This window comes from Hoplias malabaricus, chromosome 6 (genome assembly GCF_029633855.1).
Source record: "Hoplias malabaricus isolate fHopMal1 chromosome 6, fHopMal1.hap1, whole genome shotgun sequence".
NCBI lineage: Eukaryota > Metazoa > Chordata > Actinopteri > Characiformes > Erythrinidae > Hoplias > Hoplias malabaricus.
The window spans coordinates 942,514-963,577 of NC_089805.1; the positions used below are offsets into that span (position 1 = coordinate 942,514).

The 21,064-nt window shown below is 44.5% G+C and overlaps 1 protein-coding gene across 5 annotated transcripts in view; it reads left to right on the forward strand.

Moving 5' to 3' along the window:
- The first annotated feature begins 226 nt into the window (after nt 1–226).
- The window catches only part of pou2f2a (POU class 2 homeobox 2a), a 62,151-nt gene continuing 41,313 nt past the window's right edge, over nt 227–21,064 (forward strand). For 4 of the 5 annotated variants that reach the window (XM_066673715.1, XM_066673717.1, XM_066673718.1 and 1 more), the window contains exon 1: nt 6,194–7,214. In XM_066673715.1, coding sequence (XP_066529812.1) covers nt 7,115–7,214 — 100 coding nt within the window. In that variant the 5' untranslated portion in view covers nt 6,194–7,114. Of the gene's footprint in view, nt 302–3,132; nt 3,397–4,236; nt 4,325–6,193; nt 7,215–21,064 lie in introns of those variants that run through there. The other variant, XM_066673716.1, reaches the window with a different exon arrangement.

A 21,064-nucleotide genomic window follows, 5' to 3' on the forward strand; every position in this document is an offset into this window, starting at 1 on the left:
AAAGCCTGTGCGCGCGCGCCCTCGTGCGTGTGTGTGTGTGTGTATAGCCAGGGTGCCAAGTGTCATATCGATAGGTTAATGGCCATGGTGTCAGATTCAGTAAGTCACTGATTAGTTGGCACTTCACTAATCCACACACTAGTCAGGAGTTATAGACCCTCCGCCATTGATTTTTTCCGCTTGCCTTTGGGAGTGAGGTAGGGCTCGGGTGGGACGAAGGTTCAGGTATCGATCGACCTCAGTTCAACCCCATACAGCCGCCTCTGACCTGACCTGCCTCCGCTTTCCCCTGCTTTTGGAGGTGAACAGAACTTCATTCGGAAAGCTTCGTCCGTTGGACACTTTGTTTTTATTTTTTGTAGTAATTAGGTATCGATAATTAGGCGTGTATTTGATTGACAACCAGATTCACACACTTACTAATGGATGAGTAGCTCTGTGTTTGACCATCTGATGGAACCGTTGAGCCAACTGCCACCCACCCACGCGCGCGCGCACACGGAGGCTAACCTTCGACATCCTAATTTGCTTAGTCACCGCTGAGAAGCTAATGATGAACTCTTTCGTTGGCTGTTCGCCATAATGGCGACACAACTTGCCAGAAACCATTTACTATCGGTGTCGAACCTTCTCCTCGGTCCAAACCTTGCCTTTTCTCACTTTTATTTTGCCTCATTGTCCTCCCTTGACGTCTACCTCTCTTTGCCTTTCTCATTTGTCCGCTCATTGTCTCTACGTCCTTCCTTTCCCTTCTTCCCAATCCCTCCATCTCAGTTCAGCTTGTCAGCTTTTCTCTTCTTCTCCTCCTCCCCTACTTCTGTTGCTCCCCAAATCCCAACTGTAATCTCATCTTCTCTCTCTCTCTCTCTCTCTCTCTCTCTCTCTCTCGTGCTCCCTCTCTTCCTCGCAGTGTAAGCAAGAGAGAGGAGGTTGTTAAACATTTTTCTTCTCTCTTAATTGTTTTGACTTGTGCCATTGGCATCCCGATTAGAGCCCATTGATTTCCTGGTGCTAAGTGCATTGATTTCTACATTTCTTATTGATCCTGGTTCTAAATCTACCCACACACGGTCTCAGTGCACAGGGAGAGTGGGAGAGACGGGGGGGGGGGGAGAGAGAGACGGAAGGAATCTGTTCGGGGTATTAGAACAAACCTGTTTGCACTTGACCAACACTGGGAAATCGAATGCAAAAAGAGAGAGAGAGAGATGTATTAAGTAGCACTGATAAAAAGGTAGAGTTGGCCGCTGAGATACAACGCTTTGGGCCGGTGATACTCTTGATTTACTGTCATTTTGATGTAAATGCTCAAAAATCACTAGAAGTGTGGAAGTGTGGGGAGATTTTTATTTATTTTTTAACAATGATACCATCCACACATGAAACACATCCACCCACACACACCCAGCTGAGATGCACTGCTCTCTCACAAACACACATGAGCATGGATACACAAAAAACAAATCCATGCTGCATTCGCTTGATCTCTCTCTCTCTCTCTCTCTCTCTCTCTCTCTCTCTCTCTCTCTCATAAACACACACACGTTTGTATTATTGTTTTGAGGGCATTTCTGTTGTAAATACAGTGATAATACCCTATCAACAAAAGTAAAAGAAGAATAATAACGAAGCTCGTTTATCGTTCGTGTATAAAATACGTTGGCTTCAATTATTAGATGGACGTAACGCAACTGCTGGATAATTACAATTGTTCCTGGAAAAAGTCTTGAAACCCCAGGGTCTATAACTCAGCTCAAGCGTGGCTTATCATCATTTGTTTTTCAATTCCCACTGTAACTTTTCCGAAAATATTTTATATAAAAAAAAATCAATAGGGTGTGGGGTGTAAGGCCAAGATGCAAGTAAAGCAGGGGTCCTCATAAAGAGCTGAATACACGGCCACAGGCACAAACTGCAGCGTGAAAACCCACACGCGTGCCTCAGGTTTTTTTATTATTTATTTATTTCTTTAACACTTCCCTGTGCCACCATGCAACTCCGTCACACACAGACAGCCGTACAGATCAGAGACTGGGTGTTTGGCTCTTTATCCTGTTCCTCTGTATCGGCGGATCAAATGTGTAACGGCTCCCCGCAGGACTACGGCCTGCACGCCGCTGATATACCTCATAACCGCCGCGCTCCCCACACTTTATCACAGGAAACGGGCCGCGCTGAATACCGTAACATTGGTGTTAATAGTATGGGCAAAATAAGGGGAACTGAGAATTCCTGCCACGGGCAAGCGCATTAAATCCCAATAGTTTGAGGATATTTTGAGCTCGAGGGGCCTCCGTATTCGGTTTTCTGAGGTAAAAACAAAATGGAGGGGGTTCGGCTTTGAGATGTCGCTGTGCCAAAATCAACACGTAGCTACCACAGCTTCCGTGCTTAGCTTTTTTTTCTGAGTGAAATCTGGACACGATACGTTTTTATTGATACGAAATGCGTCGAACAGTAGGCCACATTATACAATAAACCAAAGCCCAACTGCCTATTAGACTCGTAGCTCGGGTACAATGCTAAAGCGGCTAACCCCACTTCTGCTCTCCCCCGTCGACTAAACCCTCTCAAAATGAACCTCCGTTTATCAAAATAATGTATTTACAAGTTATTTCCAACAAAACAGCCCACTACTGCCTTAAAAGTGGCTTATTCTTTGTAATTGATTTTGTAACACGTTTGGATTTATACTTTTTACAGTTTTGTACACCTTTATCTCCAGTTACTCATCAATTTGAATTTGACTGGATTGGTTCCGTAGGTCTGTGACGCATGAAACCTTGACTTTGTAACGCTACACGTTTGCCTTCATTCATTAATTATGGCTCTATCTCCACTATCCCCATCCACAGTAAGTTGACTGGATTGTTGGTTTGTTAACTTGCCCATTTGAGACTGTCTTTGGCACGGAAACTCGAACATTGCTTATTTTGTTCATGAGTGATTTCTAGCATGTTAAACCACCACAGGTGCATGATAACGAGTTCACAATATACATTACTGTTCCTGACTGGATGAGTGCTTTAACACAGCGTTCCCTAAACCCAGCCACACTGCCGTTTACTATTCTTCTGTAAAAATGCAGCATTATCTAAAATTCCACTTTGTGTTTCCCCATCTTTGACGTAGAGCACAGGGGCTCGGATGCAGTTTTTTTTCCAGTCGGTGTGGGAAAAGAAAAGAGCTCTGCCCCCATCTTGAGACCCGTCTCCAGCATTCCGCAGCGACGGTGGCTTCAGAAATCTGCGAGATGAGCTACGAGCCCACGTCCAGTGTGTTGATGAAGAGAGACCAAGCCCAACACTAAAGGCGCTGCAATAATTACTTCACCTGGACACAAGAGCTCCTCGGTGTTGTCAGGCCCACGACTCAGATAATGGATATGTATTAGAGGTATTGGCAGGGGTTGAGCTGGCTATTGACAATATGTCAGCACTGATCATTAGGCCAAGCTCACAAAGAGAGACAGCCTGTGTGCGAGTGTGTGAGAGTGTTTGAATCTCTTCTCACTTTCTTTCCCAACCTCTCTCTCACTCTCTCTCTGTGCCCCCTCACTCAGAAAGGCGTTGACAGACAAGTGATAAGGGAAACGATAAAGTAAGGCTAAGTGTGTGTGAGAGAGAGAGAGAGAGAGTGTGTGTGTGTGAGTGAGTGAGTGTGTGTTTCCGTATTAGGCGATTGTATTCAAGCACGCTTCGGTGCATGTGTTTGTGTTTCGGTGTTTAGGAATTGTATTCAAGTTGAATGTAAGGACAGCACTGTGTGTGTGTGTGTGTGTGTGTGCAGGCCACAGTATTAGCTGCTTGTTAGAGTGAGCGGGGGTGGTGATATAATTGTAAGCTCGTATTGATTGGGGGCGCCTTGTTATTGATGAGAGAGAATTTAATTCAACCAACTCGTTTGTCAACATGACATTGCCATTTAACAATGAACTCTCTCTTTCTCGCTCCCTCTTGCACACACACACACACACACACACACACACACAATAAGACGTGACGTCCGCTTTTTTAATCATAGGCGTCAATCTATAAATAAAGACAATATAATATTGAAATAATAAATAATCAGGGGAATGACTTGCTGTCGCCACATAGAGCTCGGTTCCTGAGTCACTGCGACTTCTGTCATTGCTGTTAAAGCCCAGATGGACGGGTTTATGGCACGTTTCTTTATACATGTGTTTGTGAGTTGATGTTATTAATTATGTTCTTTTTTATTATTATTATTTAGTCGTTTTCACCGGCTGAAATGATTCCGTCTGTGGTGGACATTACTGAGGCCAGAGCTGCTGTAAACAGCGACGTGAACGCTGGACCAGGTAAGCTAGAAAATGTCAGAGATGTGTGTGTGTGTGTGTGTGTTTGTGTGTGTTCTCAGGGCGTTATTGGGCTCAACACCATCTTCAATCCACCTTCCTTCCCTCTCCGCGCGATAGACGCGCAAAACACACTATATTCTACAAGAAATAATTGCTTTTGTCTGGAAGGAGTTTGGATGGGGGGGCAGTGGCCTCTCCGCTCAGGGGGGTTCGGGAAGGACAACCGCGCGTTCCCCTTTTCCCTCATTCTCCTACTTTTTCTCTACCTCTCTCTCTCTCTCTCTCTCTCTCGGGCTGGACACACGGATGTCATCTGTCAAACGCAGAGGAGGAAGAGCAGGAGGAGGAGGAGGATGAAGTGGGACTGTGGCGGACAATGAGGCTTCCACAGTCACTGCGTCTTTACAGGCCTCCGCGCGGCAACGAGAACGGAATGAGCTTTAATACCGAGAAATAGGGGGGTCGTGATAATATTTTAACAAGGCTGCCATTACCAGTCATGAATAAATCTGTCATATCTCGTCATTAAATAATGCTTCCAGTTTTTATGATCCGTGGGTCTATAATTGATCGATATCTCATTAAAAAGCCTGGAGAGAGAGAGAGAGAGATATACAGAGGGAGAGAGAGAGGCAGGGAGGGGTAGAAGGAGGTGGGGGTGGATCTGGCTCTGTGCTTTCGATTTCCCCGTATTGACCGCGATGTTTAGCGTATAGATTTTTCTATTTTAAAAATCTATGTGGGCAATAATCTTGAGTGTAAGTGCGCGGCGCAGATTGTAGCTTTATAAGTGACAGTGCGCGGCGGATGGGAAGATGGGAGGGGAGGAGAGGGAGAGGAAAAAGACACGGCATCTGATCTTAGGAACTCACAAGCCCTCGTTTCTGCTGCCAGAGGAAGGGTATCACAGGTGCATTTTGTTCGTCAAAGCGTTCCACGAAGATAAAACAATACCCTGTGAATGACACGAGCCTGAATACGTCACTCACTTTGCAAGCGGAAACGAACGTCGCCTTAACGTTTATTAGAAAAAAAAGGTCGTCGGTTCAACTTAAACATATGATTGTGGTTAAATACATGCGTAAGGGCCGCAAAAAGTGTAAGGAACAGGTGTACATTAGTGTGTGTTGGGGGGGGGGGGGGGTATAGTAACACAAACTTTTACAAACGTTTAATACCAGTGACCCATGAAGCTGCACGCGTCCAATTGCCAATGTATCGTACGTGTGTTTGGACGCAGTCGCCGTATCTTCGCCTACACTATGGGCCTGAATACCATCCTCGAGCCCCCCCCCCTATACCGTCTTTATCAACACCTGCGCGGAAAGGTGAGCGCTGTGCCGCTCACCTGCTGAAATCCACCCCGCGCGTGCATATTGTGTAAAAAACCCCTATCGATTATCCGCGGCTCACCGCAATCATCAGAGCCGCCCATAATGAAGAAAAATCAGGGGATCAATACGGGGGAGAGCCGCCCTTCTATAGGATTAGTCAAAAAAGAGAGAGAGGGGAGGGGGGGGTAGAAGAAGGAGGGGAATGGGGTGGTGGGGGAGGTATACAGAGAGCGCGAGAGAGGAGGAAAAAGAGGAGGGGGTGTGGGGGGATGCTGCTGCTGCTGCCTCTCTCTCTCTCTCTCTCTCTCTCTCTCTCTCTATCCTCTGTTGCAGAGCGCGTTCGTCGTGCAGGGAGGCGGACGGAGCGAGAGGAGAGCGCGAGGCCTTCCCCAAGCACGGACACACACCATACAGACACAGAGCACACACACGCGCGCACACGGATGGCGGGACACAGGCAAGGAGTGAAAATTGCGTGACCGGTACCGTGCTCCTTCTTTTCTTTTGCTTCAGTTTCAGCGTGTGCTGTGTTTTGAAAGAGAGAGAGAGAGAGAGAGAGAGAGAGACAGGAGAGTCCGCTGTGTTTATTTATTTATATTTCTAACTATCGATTGCTTGCGTTTTAATTAGTGGCCTGTGACTGCGAGTGAAGGAGGGGGGTGTAGGAGGAGCACAGCGCGAGCCTTACCTCACTGACACACTTATTTAACGCGTTTAAGGGTTAAACTACAGATTTACGTGTTTTTTATTCCGCGTCCGAGAACGTTGCTCAATGCGTGAGAGCGATCCGCAAAGAAAACCTTAACCGCCCCCCCATCACTGAAGGGTTCTGCCGTAAACGGGGTGCGATCCGGCAGCTTTTGTAGCGAAGCGAGCAGCGGAGCGCCAGGCGAATGGAGCGGCTGAGATTCGGTTGTTTTAGCCACGAAACCAAAGCGAAAGGCCACCACGGCGTGGGTCCGCGGTCTGAATGAGATCCGAGGAGACGAGAAAAGTGACTCGGAGCGTGTGTGTGTGCGTGTGCGCGCGCGCGTGTGTGCGTAAAGTCAAGAGTTTCCACGTAGCGTAAGAAAGAAAGTGGTAAGCGGCGTCGATACAACAACAAACAAACAACGTGACAAAGACGCGCGCGCCGACCGTCCGCCCGCGTGCGAATCCGAGCATCGGCACCAAAAACAAAAAACAATACAAGCAAGACACACCAAAGGAGTCGTATAAGAACAATATGCCAGAGACACACAGCACCAGAACCAGAACCAAAAAGCTCGCCTAGACTTTCAAACACCCTCCTCCTGCTCCGCATCCCGCAAAGAGCGTTTACACAGAGAATAAATCAAAGAGCAGCGCGAGGACAGAAGAGAAGAGGAACCGAGGACCAGTGCCTATAAAAGCACCCCCAACCCCACCCCCCACCCACCCCCCAAAAAAAAGCCAAAAAGCCAGACGACAGCGGATCATGTTTGTTCCCTTGCCGGTGCCGTTGGTTTTTCAAAGAAGCTCCCGCGACTTCGGCGCCTGGCGCCTCAAGGCTCCGCTGCCTCTACGCTCCAGCTCCGGTAAGAACCCCCCCCACCACCCCCACACACTCATCTTTCCTTTTAATTCACATCTTTCTCCGACACCCGCTCTCAAATCCTTCCCCGCTCCAGTTTCTCCAGCTCGCTATTACTCTTCTTTCCATCGATAAAGGCAGCGCTGAGTGCTGATAAGCAGCTAATGGCGCCTGTTTTAACGGCTCTCGGCTTCTTGCTCGTCGTCCGTCTTTTATTCCTCGTGTGCCGTCCTCTATTTGCTGTTCACTCTTTCCTCTGCTCTCCTCTTCTCTCCTCTCCTCTGGTCTTCTCCCTCTCTCTCTCTCTCTCTGTCTCGGGTCGGTTTGGGGGGGAATATTCATGGCAAATCCATCGATCCCGCCGAGATCGATCGCGGGACCGCGGGAAGGAACGAGCTGCTGAGGGGAGAATTTAGCGACCGAGGAGAATAACACGGCTCTCTGTTGTTTATTCCCCGCACTTTTCTCATCGTCATATATTTGTTTTCTCTGTTCACTGCTTTACACGCAAGTTTCCCTCAGAGTATTAGCTGTTACACCCTCGTTATTTATTCTTCTTAGTTACTTTAGTTGACACGTAAGTAGCAGCCATTTTTTATGTTAGTAGTTTCTTCTCTCTAAATGCGAGCTGCTTTCAGGTGATTATCAGAAGTGACGATGTCCATTTACATCCAGGACACAATCGTTGAATATTTAAATTAGTTTCCTCACTGCCCTTCACTGATCTGCCACCCCACACACACCCCAACCCCAAAATCACAACTGGGTTTAGAAAGCATTTCTACCCTCTCTTTAAAGAAACAAGACATGGACTTTTATTATTTAATTCTTTTTTTTTGTTCAATATTCGTGACAAACCCGGGTCCAGATGTTCCCACATCTCCCAGATCAGCACCGACTAAGCCACATGGCCTTGTCCTTTCTTCCTGGGCAGGTAGTGTTAAAATTGGATTGGAGAGAGGCCTCCTAAGCCACTTTGGATAGGTCAGTTATAGGTGGTTTTATGCAAGAGTTGAGAATAAAGAAAGGAAGTGTATGAGATGGCACCAGTGTGAAGAGTTCTGGGCCTGGAGTCTCGTTTACCGACGTCTTTATAAAAGGATGTTGATCCTATGGCGTTTCCTGTGTGTTCGGGGAATGTATGCCGATGTCTGTCAGTGTGCAGTGTTTGCCCACGCCTCGTGGTGTCTGACTGCTTCTTTAATGTCCCACATTATGGCGTTCACCCAGCCCTCACCGGCTGCTGGCTGCTTCAGTGTGTTTTTAGAGGTTCGTGAGATTGTGTTGTTGTTATGTTGCAAACTTGGCAGATAATGTATGTGGTGTTTTAGAGAAATTCACAACAGATCGTGGGCAGCGGTGAAATAAGACATTGTGCAAGTCCCGAGCAAATGGTGGACCAACAATTATTAATGAACGTTTGTGATGTTTGGGGAGGGGCCTGTGTGTGATTGCTCTGATTCTCCCGATCGATAGGAACGCCTCCGTAAAAGCTCCAAAGTTTTAATCATTGTACGACATTCTTGTTCCTATTTTCCTGTTACTATATCGTCGGTGCCCAAAGGGAAAAATGGGCCTCCATTTTGGTCCATTTTGAGTTTACTCCGTCATTTGAACACAGTAAATAATGTTGTTTATCTCGTGTGAAAGAGTCGTGATGAACCGACCAGTAGCAATGCTCCAAAATGTAATGTCATTTCCTTCTTCTGTGAAAGTAAATATAGTAAAAGTTACTGTTTGGCTTTTTGAAGTCTGATGCATGTTTAAATGCTGTATTTCTTTCTGTATCTGTATTGTAGTTGTAGTCTTGGAGTTATGGGTCAGAAATAACCGACTCAACCACAAAAACAACGTGGCAGAAAACCCACAAATTAATAACAAAAATAATAAAAGAATCAGCCAAGATATATTTTTGCCATTAGTTAGGCATAGTGCTCAAAAGTTACATAGTGCAGTTACTGCAGTGCTGAGCCTGGAGTAGCAATGACAGAGGCTCTGTTGCCCATATTACAGCACAGTGGAGCGTCCTGTACGTTTTAAATTCTTGACCGTTTTGGCCTGTTGTTTTGCCGTCAGTTGTAAAAGGTGCTATGACGATTTGATTGGATTAGATTTGCCGTTTTTGTCGTTTTGAGATGTGAAGGTAAACGACGTTCCCCTTCATTCTTTATCAATCACTAACAGACTTTTATTGTCACTTTTATTTCTGCGCTTAATTTCACCATCGCAAAATAACGACAGACTGCATGCTGCTTAGAAATGGAATGGGATTTGGAACTTGTCGAGGCTTTTAAAGCAAACTGTGGTGGGTGAAAGTTGTCTGGAGGCATTCTTTGGTAGAACTGCACTGATGGACACTGAAGACCCTTAACTCAGGGTTTAAATACATATCTTCCAGGATTCGACCCATTGCTCCCAACACATGAACTTCTTTTCCACTCTGCGCACACACACACACACAAACACACACACACACAAATCATCATAGCTCTCCACACAAACCTCCTCTACTATTACCTCCAACAATCCTCACATTACTGCCCTTCCTTGGCATGGGGTGGCGCAAATTGCCCCTTTTACTGTGGGGTTATAGGGGGTTAACTCTATGAGTGGATGGGAATGTGAATAGTGTACTTTGTGGTCAATTAAAGTGTACAAGAGTGTGTGTGTGTGTGGTGCACATGCACTTGTGTGCCAAGTTCATATCAATACAAATTTGCAGTCAGATGCGGCATGAGGTGTTTTAACCTCCAACTGGTATTGATTAAGCAACACTGACTTAGGCGTCCACATGCGGGCTGTGTGTGTGTGTGCGTGTGCGTATATAGATCGGATTTGAGCAGTAGCGTCGGCAAGTCCCAGTGCTAACGTGATTGCGAATGACAAAATGTCCACCAGGGTTTGTTAGGGACATAATGGGGAATCAATAGACACAACAGAGATGTCAATACAACATGCTTTATTGCATTAAGCTACCTCTCTCATCCTTGTCCCAACACCTACACACTCTCTCTTTCTCTCTCTCTCTCTCTCTCTCTCTCCCCCTCTCATTCACCGCTCAGCTCTCACACAAACATACATTCAATCATTCATCAGTTACTTCCCCAGTTTGTCAATTTTAATCATGTTGTTCGACAAATAGAATATTCCCATTTCTGTGTGACCTGCGTGTTACATCTTTATAATCCTGTTGCTATTCAGTGGTGCACTGTGCAGTTGTGTATCATTTTCTCCCCCATTCATACACACACACACACACACACACACACACACAAAGACATACACACATACATTAGCTTGTATCTACACACATAAGCCCCCCACTGAGTACCTGGCTCTTCAACGTGACCCATCCCTATCCCTCTGTCCCTCTCTCCCTTTCATGTATCCATGGAGACATTCATAGGCCATTAAGCAGATAGCAATAAAAATATGTAAACACATTCTCTGCCACAGAAGTCTCACCTCTCCAGTGGAAACTGCCGCCATGGCCATCAGCGCCGAAATGGACCTCATTTGGTCCCTGATACTCTTATATCTGACAAGAGGGGCAGGAGACTGTGCATTTGTGTGTGTGTGTGGGAAAGAGAGAGAGAGAGAGAGAGAGCAAGAGGACATATGCGTAATGATAGCTGAGGGCATAGTGTGTTGTCTGATTCTGATAGCCTTTAACACACTGAGCAGTTTGACCGGCCGAGCGTCAGAAATGGAATCCAATCTTCATACGGTGCTAGAGCGAGGGTTGAAGAAACATTTGTCTCTCTCTCTCTCTCTCTCTCTCTCTCTCTCTCTCTCTCTCTGTCTCTCTCTCTGTCTCTCTCTCCCTCCTTTGGCCTGGCCCAGCCTGGCCTGTTATCAGCCTCATAAACCAAATTACACACTGCAGCCATGTTAATACACTCACTGGTCAAGTAATTCCAACCCTTCTCTCTTCTTGTGCTATTTTCTCTTTCTTTTCCTGTCACATTCACTGCCACTCTCACTCCCCTCAGACACACATTTTCTCTTGTTCTTTTGATTGCCTCACCCATTCTGCTGGGCCTGTCATATTTATTTCAGAATAACTGCACTCATTATACAAAGTTGTTAGCTTTCAAGTCTGTGTTCACATCAGAAAATTGAATGTGAATTATCATCCATTTTCCTTGACGACGTGTAAAAATACATGAAAATAGGAGTTGTATGAGACATGAGAGAGGCGATCTGTCTATCTATCTATCCATGTATGTATGTATCTATCCTTTATGCTCGTGCTGTAATACTAGCATTCAGTGAACACGATAGTGACAGGGTTACAGTCTACCTCTCTTTCATCTACAAACTTCACTTTCACTACCGTTAGCTGCTCTTTGTCTCTCTCTCTCTCTCTCTCTCTCACACACACACACACGCTCACTCTGTCTCTCCTGTAACAGGGCAGTGTGTTTGTGAAAAGCTGTATGGCTTGTAGCTGATTAGCCTCCTCATCAGAGTCAGATTGTCTCTGACTTTTAATTAAGCTGACAAGTTAGATTTCACACTTTACTGATGAACCCACTGCACAGATAAAAGCATACACACACACACACACACACACACACACTCATTGTATTACCCGTTCACGATACGATGCCATCTTACTCACTCTGTCTCTCTTTCTCAATTTCTCCATCTATTTGTTTATGAGACCTTTTTATCAAGAGGAAATCCTCCACTTTGGGCCTTGAGGAATAAAGAATACAGGCTGTTCACGCAGTCTTTATTGGCAGACAGAAAGGCAGTACGTTTCGCTCACTGGCCTGGCTGGGGGAGGAGGAATGTGGTGGAGTAAGAGCAGATTGTGGTTCCTCCTGGGCCTTAATATTGAGAGAAGAATAGGGTTGGAAGATGGAGGGAGGAGATAAAGGGAAGACTAGAGGGATGGAAGCGGTGGAAACAATACAAATACACCCCCAGCTGTGGATAATGATGTAGCTCGTCCAAAGCTGTCTTAGGGCTGCTGTAATTAGTAGAAGGATTTTACATTGTAATTAACAACCGTAGCGGGTCTAGGCCAATCTTCATAGGACAACGGTGTCCGCGCACGGGCCGCACAGCTCAGCGAAAACACGAAAATAATAAAAGCTTGATTGAGTTCTGCCCCTCCATTTCATATCCTGCCCTTCGCTGAAACGCTAGAGTTTTTGGGAGGGATTTAAACACCCAATTTAATTTAGTGGACAAGCCTTATGATAATGAGGGTGTGTGTGAGACCTCAGGGACATGCTGCCCTTCCAGTGGCTGCCATTTGAAGCACCGGGGTTACAGTCAGGGTCCGATGGGGAAATTTAATATCACACTACAATGTATGCACACTGACCGAGTGAGTGAGGCAACAATGCAAGAGAGGGAGAGAAAAAGGGGCGTGAGGCCCAGCTTTTAATAATTCTGAGTGCTTTTGCACTTCAATCTCTCCAAAGTAACCCCATCTTTAACCTCCCTGGAAGACACATTCAGAGAATACACACACACACACTCACAGAGATGAATAAATAGAGACGAATGTATGCATAGATTGACGTACTGCGTGTGTATAGATAAAAAAAAAAAACGTTCCCAAGCCCTTTCACCTCCATGATGTCACATAAAGGTTGGAATATTCACTTTAAAATTAAAAACATGAAGCTTTATCTAAATCTATGTTTATGGGACACACGGTCACAAGGTGAGCATTAACGGTGCCACGCAGGCTCACGACAGGTCAAAAGTTAATTTCCCTGTATCCTCTCCTCCTTCATCTTCCCGCGTGTTCCTCGGTGTATTCCCTCTGTTCCTGAAATGAAATTAATCTGTTGTACTACACCAGTTCTCTCATAAAGGGTCTTCATATTGGATATGAATCTGTTAGACAGCCCTCGCCTCAGAGCTTTACATTTTTACACACACGCACACACACACACGTATGCTAAGCCCGAATATAAAAACACACCTGAGCCTGCACACAGACACATCCACACATCCAAATACACACCTACACATGCACGCACTCAAACATTCTTGACAACCTGACAAACCATCTTCTGATGGTTTCTTCAGGGGATTCAGTCTCTGTCTCTCTCTCACTCTCTATCTGTCTCTCTCTCTCCCTCTCTGTCTGTCTGTCTGTCAAACACACACACACACACACACACACACACACAGATACGCATCAGCTGCCCAGCAGGCTGCTCTGCTAAGAGCACACAACACTCATCCGAACCTGTATGTGTGTCCGTGTGTGTGTTTGTGTGTGTCTGTGTGTCTATAAAATACTATTGGCCCACTGTTTGTTCAGCCTAATACATTACCTGGAGTGTTTTACTCCACTATTTTTTTTGTGTTTCAGTGCCGTGACATCCACCATCCTTCTTGCTATAACATATTTCATCATTTTCAAACATTTTTCACAAGACAAGAGCAATCCTTAATGGGTTTTGGTCTGCTCTGACTACTCTAAGTGTTTGTGTGTGTGTGTGTGTGTTAGTGTGTGTATATAATAGCATCTATGCTTTTTTCTTTACTGCTTTTGTCGACTATAACTAGGCCAGGTGACCCCCCACCCCCGCCCCAACCCCCCAAACACACACACGCTTCTTCTTTTTCTTCTACTTTTGCATCTTCTCCATTCTTCCCCTGTTCCATATGCAGGATGAATATGGTGAATATGCGGAGAGGTCAGCTGCATAATTCTCTAAAGGAAAGCCTGGCTGATTACCCAGGGGGCAGCTGCGGGAGCGGTCGGTTGGAGCTGGGTGGAGTTTACCTGACAGGCCGGCTAGCTAATACCACAGATAAGATAAATAGCCATCATGCTGCGCAGCGAAACTGGACGTGCCCTCCTCCAGCTCTGCACGGCTGCATGAGTTAAACTAATGAAGGAGGGGGGGGGTGTCACATGCAGGCTGCATTCGTAAGTTCGTAATAATATTCATCATATTTTGTCACTTTGAGTGGCATTTTTAAGAGAAGGATAGAAACAAAGGGAAAGAATCGTGTGTTAAACAGGATTTGAAAAGTCTTGATCTTATTTAGAAACATGAATCTGACTGAGGCTGAGGCTGTGGTTTAACCCTCGCTTGTCTACTCACGTACATCACTTGTGGATTTATATTATACTCATCGTCATATTCATTTATTAAACAACGTAATAAAGAAGTCAAATTAATCACGTTAAATTCAAACAATAGAGTACACCTCTCAACCACTCAGAACATGTTGGTGAAACTTGTCAGGGGCAAGTGTCTTGAAAAGAATGTAAGTGTAGTAGTGTACAAGGATCTTTAAAAGGTTGCGCTAGTGTGTGTGTGTGTGTGTGCGCGCGCTTAAAAAGGCGCCCTTGATTGGAGTGTGTTCGCCAGTTGTTCATTCGGCCGCCTGCTCCAACCCCGCTCGCCTCCTTTTGTCTGCGTGGTCGGCCAGTGGGGGTCGACAGGTTGACCCTTGACCTTTGCCTCTCCACTCTGCCTCCCCTCTCTCGTGCCCCCACCATTCATATGCAGACGCCCATCACCCCTCACTCTGCTTTTTCATCTGCCCCTCCATCCGTCTCGTATTGACCTGTGTTCCGTCTCAAGTTCAAGGCCCTAGCCAGGCTTCCACAGCCGAGGCAGAGCAGACGCAGCCATGGCGAAACCTTAGCATGTGAAAAGGCATCTGTTCAGTAGTCATTTTACACTCTCATGCCTTAGTCACTGTGGAATAAGACTGTTCTAGTGTCCATTCCTATTATTGTACTATTGTCCAAAAATACCCTCGTGTGGCTCCAAACAAAGTCACTTCATTGGAGAAGGGAAAAACCTTAACGATCAAAAAGCATTTGGAGCGTTTGTATGGGTTCAGATGTCGTGATATTTTCACACAGTGTGAAGGACAGTTTATTAAATGATTATAAACGTAAAAAAATCAACAAACACTTAGAGGTATGTTTTTTCCTCTGGACAGCGACAATATACTTAAATATAATTAATTTGCTGAAGCTATTTTTCCTGAGAAAACCCTGTACTGGAAAATATAAATATAAATACATTGTGCTTGGTGTAAATGGCCAGTCAAACTCTCAGCCTCTCAGGTCTTTATCTAAAAATATAATGCTCACTTTTTTCCCCAGAAATAATCCATTTTTGTCTTTAGAGAGAAACAGAAAAGAAACTCGATGCGTATTTTTTTCGATGACTATTTTCCAAGATGGGTTTTAACGTCTGTTAAAAGTGAAGTCCAATTTAAGCTTCTTTTATGTTCACGTTCACCTCCAGAAAAATGGCTCTGAAAAGAAACAGGAAACACTTTGATGAAAATATTATCGACAGTACGTCACATATTTGGAAAATATTCGTTTTTTTTTTTAAATACGCAGTTTTATAAGTTTCCTTATGTGCCATTGGAAAAACATCAAAAAAAAAATGCGATACCAATACATTCAGCTTCATTGAATGGACCCAAACACCTCAATTACACACTCGTCGTCATTTGTGGCTTTTGAAGGAGGAACCCCATAGAGCAAGTAAACATGTCCATAAGTGTTTATTCACACGCCGTCCTTCTATTGTGTCTCAGCACATCCACTCAAAGGGGAGGAAGAATAGAGAGCAAATTGTGGAAGGACAAAAATATAATAAAAAAAAAATAGTGGGGGGAAAAAGATTAAAGCACCAAACCGTGGTTCTTAAGAATGCAGCGTGGAAGGAAACTCAGACGTGTGAAGGATGTCGGCAGATGATTGAGTTTTGTTGCTTTTATTTAAAACAGTTTTAAGCTCAGAGCTCAGGGCTCATCTGCTGCAGCCGTAGACCACACAACTGAATGATTACTGGAGTGACCTCGAGGTTGGAGTTGGAGATGCTGAGGTGTAAATGCTGGACATATTCCCTATGTACAAAAAAATAAAAGCTAGAATAGAGACGTACTGTGAAGGCAACATAAAGCAATGGGTGCTGCGATGTTTTTTAGTGCGGAGTATAAAGGGTCACACTGTGGAATGACCATCAAATGTTTCAGGATCAGTAGGTCCCCTGGAATCTATTGAAGCCGACTGGAGAGGGACTAAAACGTACATGAAATATGTTGAACACCTTGACCTGTCCCGCAGCGTTTACGCTTTTATTAAAGGCGTAGAAACGAATATAAATATCAATTCTATTCGTGCGCTTTGGTATTTTTACGTTAATTAAAAGTCGTTGTTAATATATGCGTGCTCTTAATTTTAGTATGTAATCTACGTGACTGAACTAAAGAGTGTACACATCTTCAAAGGCAAAAGGCACTCACAAATGTAATCCGTAACAAATGCTGCAGAGTGGAGTGTAATTGCAGTTTTCCGTGTGGCTTTTAAAAGAAAAGAAACACATTATTTTATGTCTGTGCCATCTGCAGATGCTTTTTTATTTTTTTTAAGATCTCTTTCCATTTTTCACGTACATATATGTGCACACACACACACACACACGCGCGCGTTTGCACACACATGTACACTTACACATAGCCTGTGCGCTTTCTGTCCTAAAAGCCCTCTTTTTTGCTCCTGCAATTTTGTCCATTTCTCCCTCTCTCTCCGTGCCTCTCTCCCTGCTTTTATATCAGATGGCCTTGAAAAACACTATACAGATAATAACACATAAAAATGTGCTTTTGAGACCGCGAACCTCATATGCCTGTACTTGGAGAGAAGTCACCTTGTTCTGCTTTAATCTATAACCAGATTTGCCACGTAACAATTAACGGTATTGGATTATTAATGCTGGAGAGAAATTATGGCTATGGGTGACCATCCCGGTCCTGCTGAGGAGAGCAGCAGTGATGCATCTGCACTGTCATTTTTCACTGCTAGAATTATTAAAACACTTGTCAAACCGATGGAGTGCTCTAAGCAGGGGCAATCTGTCTATGTTGCACTTACATTATTTCTACTGTATACATGACGAAATGAGCGCAGGCATTCAGATTCAAGCCATAAATAAAGAGGACATGTATGAATATTCCTTTGGAGAGGCAAGCACAGTTCTGATGGGATGTTTTTTTTTTTCAGTCGGTACATTCATTATCAGCTACTTGACAAATGCGCTTTGACACAAGTGGATCATAAGGGAACTGCTGTAAAGTGAGCGAATGTGAAAGTGGCGTATCTCATCAGTCGGTAGTGCACATCCTCAATTACATGAATTGATAACTTTTAAAGTCAGCGTCAGTCATTCATTAAACACTATTTTTAAAAAAAAAGAAAAACTAATTTAGAAGTAGTTCCAAGAATAAAAAACTCCCAATGCCTTAAACGTTGCAGTGGTACCACTTTAAAATAAGAGTAGGGTTGAAATAAGAATAAGGGATAACAATGGTTTCAAATCTGTTTATTACGTTGTAAACACCTTTAACCTGTTAACACAGCGTCCTGAAAATGCCAAAGTAAAGAATGAGCTAAGATCTGTGAGAGTGAATTGAGTCTTTTCGTATGTTAACATGCTCCCAATTATCATCAAATAAAAATGTGCCGAAGCAGACAGGCTTAAAATTGACTGATGGAGAAGACAAAGTAAGATCAGGACTTTAACAGTGAGGTTTAACAGTGTCGATGGATATGGGTTCACTATTTGGCAACTAATAGTTCACTGTTACCTTTTCTATCTATGTGTTCTAAATGATTATTGAGGACTTTAATGTGTTTACAACCTAATAATAACTGTTATAAACGGCAGGCACGGTGACTTGGTGGTTATCACGTTTGCCTCCCAGTGCTGGGATCCTAGGTTCAATCTGGGTAGAGTTTACATGTTCTCCCTGTGTCTGTGTGGGTTTCCTCCCACAGTCCTAAAACGTGGAGGTTAATTGGCTTCTCTAATAACTGTCCTTTTGTGAGTGAATGAGTGTGTATGTGTGGGAGTGAATGTGTATATGCTAAGATATTGATTGGCGTTCTTACCTGGGTGAAACCCTAGTGGCCGATGCAGCCCTCTAAGTGGACGATTGTTCCTGGTTGAGAGTACGCTGTGTATGTGTTTGGCTTCTCACCAGTGTGTGTGTGAATTGAGTGTTGAATGGAATGGCATTGAGCAGTGTTGATTGTAAAGCGTCCTTGGGTATTAGAAAGGCGCTATATAAGTGTAATAATAAATAAAATAAATAAACGAGTTTGTAAACCATGTATAAGTTTAGAAGTGCTAAAGTGCTGCAGATGCAACTCTACACATTTGCAGTCATTCAGTGTGTGTATATCTATATTCACCCAATTAGTCCCAGTTTCCTTCTCAACGTTATTTCATTTGAACTTGGGTGTTGGGTGTTTTTGGGGTTCCAAGTAGGACATTTTAACAGTGGAGCCTCACCAACCTCAAGTTCCGAATCCAAGATGGCCGCCTGCTATCTACAGTGTGTAAAAGCAGTTGATTAAAACGTCTCATTATATCAGTGATACGCACAATACTGCTCCACCACTGTATGTGGACACGTTTCCATGGTGTTTGGATGTAAAATGTGAAAACCAACATTACACCTCTGATGCTCCTCTGTGCCTTGAAAGCTCACACATCCAAAGTTGACGGGATTGGTTCCTTAGAAATCCTGCCTGTCTGAATTCACACATTTGAGACTTTGGAAAACACTGCTGTTTCCATGCCATGGTGTTAACTGCTTATTTCACTCATGATACACCTTCTAGTGAATAAACAAACACCACACAGGCATTGAAGGGAACATCTGTGATTGTTGTGAAATGCTGTTGTCTTCTGTAAGTTTACGTTCAGAAGCTCCACGTCTTTTAATGTGGAATGATATGAAAACGAAGAAAAAAAATGAAAATGTGCAATTATTATTATATTATATTTGTGTAAACTGTATCTTCTGTATTTAACCCATCATGTGGCAGTGAACACACACACTCACTCAGAACTGCAGGCAGCCATCTGTGGCGAACGGGGAGCAGTTGTGGGATCGGTGCTTTGTTCGAGGGCCCCTCAGCCATGGATTGACGGAGGGGGACAGTACTGTTCCTTCACTCCCAATGCCCCCCATTTTCCTGCCAGTCGTGGGAATCAAACCAACAACCTTTCAGTTCTAAACCCTCTTCTCTAAATATTAGGCCACGCCTCCCCATGTCTGAGGGGAAAAGTGACTGTAGTTTTGTACGTGGCTGAAGTTGTTACGTTTCGCAGCACTTTTGGTGACGCAGCTGGCTGTTTCCTGGATTTAGAGACGTTTTCACCTTAAGTCTTTAGAAACAACAAAAACAAAAGGTTAATATTACACACTTATGGAGCAATATCTGAATCTCAGTTCATGCTTTTTAATGAGAGAGAGAGAGAGATGGAGAGAGAGAGAGAGAGAGATGGAGAGAGAGAGAGAGAGATGGGGAGAGAGAGAGGGAGAGATGGGAGAGAGAGAGGGAGAGGGAGAGATGGGGGAGAGAGAGAGAGAGAGAGAGAGATGGAGAGAGAGAGAGAGAGAGATGGAGAGAGAGAGAGAGATGGGGAGAGAGAGAGGGAGAGATGGGAGAGAGAGAGAGGGAGAGGGAGAGATGGGGGAGAGAGAGAGAGAGACTAGCATACCAGGCGTGACACTTTTTTTTTCTTTCCCCAGACACTTTATGCACATTAGATCAGTTTTGAAAGCAGCACTGAGAACTGGCAAATGGTGAGGAAACATCCTCAGAATGTTATAATAATTACATTTTTGTTTAATGTAATGAACGTTGCCTTTAAGTAATTAATTAGGTACAAAAACTATTTCTTTGGATGATGTTTTCAAGGAGGAAGTCATTAAAATACATTAAGATAAATTAAGTTAAATAACTGTGTGTTCTGTGTTTATCTTTTCTTTACCTCCCTCTCCATAAAAAAACTGAATAAAATGTAAAAACAGAGAGAGAGAGAGAGAGAGAGAGAAAGAAAGTTAGGCAGTGTACACTTTGCTAAAGAAACAAAAACACATGTCAACAAACTAAACTTCAAAATTTAAACGCTGGACATCTCTCGCTGTTATTCTCACTCTCTCATGATGAGGAGCCTAGTTAACAGAGGAAGGTGTGTGTGTGTGTGTGTGTGTGTGTGTATGTGTGTGTGTGTGTTATAGACCAGGTCTCGGAAATGAGAAATGACCAACACACACCAAACCCCCTGCACTGTTCCCTCTTTCCTCCTCCTCCTCCTCCACCTTGGCCCCATCCCCCTCTCCTTTATCCTTCCCCCAGGAAAGAATGAGGGAAGAGATAGAGAGAGTGAAAGAGAGAGAGAGAGAGAGAGAGAGAGCGAGCAGAGGGATGGGTCAGGAAGAGAAGGGGTGGAAAAGGGTGGGCAGACAGAAAGCATTAAAATTCATGGCCTTTTTTATTTTGCTCACTGAAAATCAATACTGTCTACTATGGATGAGGTGAACAGTGGACAACAGTGGTTGTGGGTCGGCAGTGGGGGGTGATCGAGGGGTGGAGGGACTGGGGGGGCAGAGAAAGAGAGAGATTGAGGAGGTAAAAATAGGCAGGGTGGGGGGTAGGAGGATGGGGGGGTTGTTGTTCATTAAGTGTAAGCAGCAGCAGAGAGGACCCCTCAGAAGGGCTGCAGTAGCAGGGGCTATTGTCCAGCCACACTCGAGGGAGGGGACGCTGGAAAAAGCCGGACGGTCTGAAAGAGCCGCCGCGTGGATGTGGTCACAGTAATCCTGAGTTCACAACACACACACACGCATTCATGCCCACACTTGCTCAACCCCAACACAAGTGCACATACTTTCAACGTGAAACCGTATCGATTTAAACCCACCGCGGTGTTTGGGGCTCAAACGTGCCTCGTCATGTTCATGCGCACTGTTTGAAAACTGCATTTGTTTTGTGCAGAAAGCACACACATTCATGCAAGTTCATATTCACACTCCCTCTGTGCA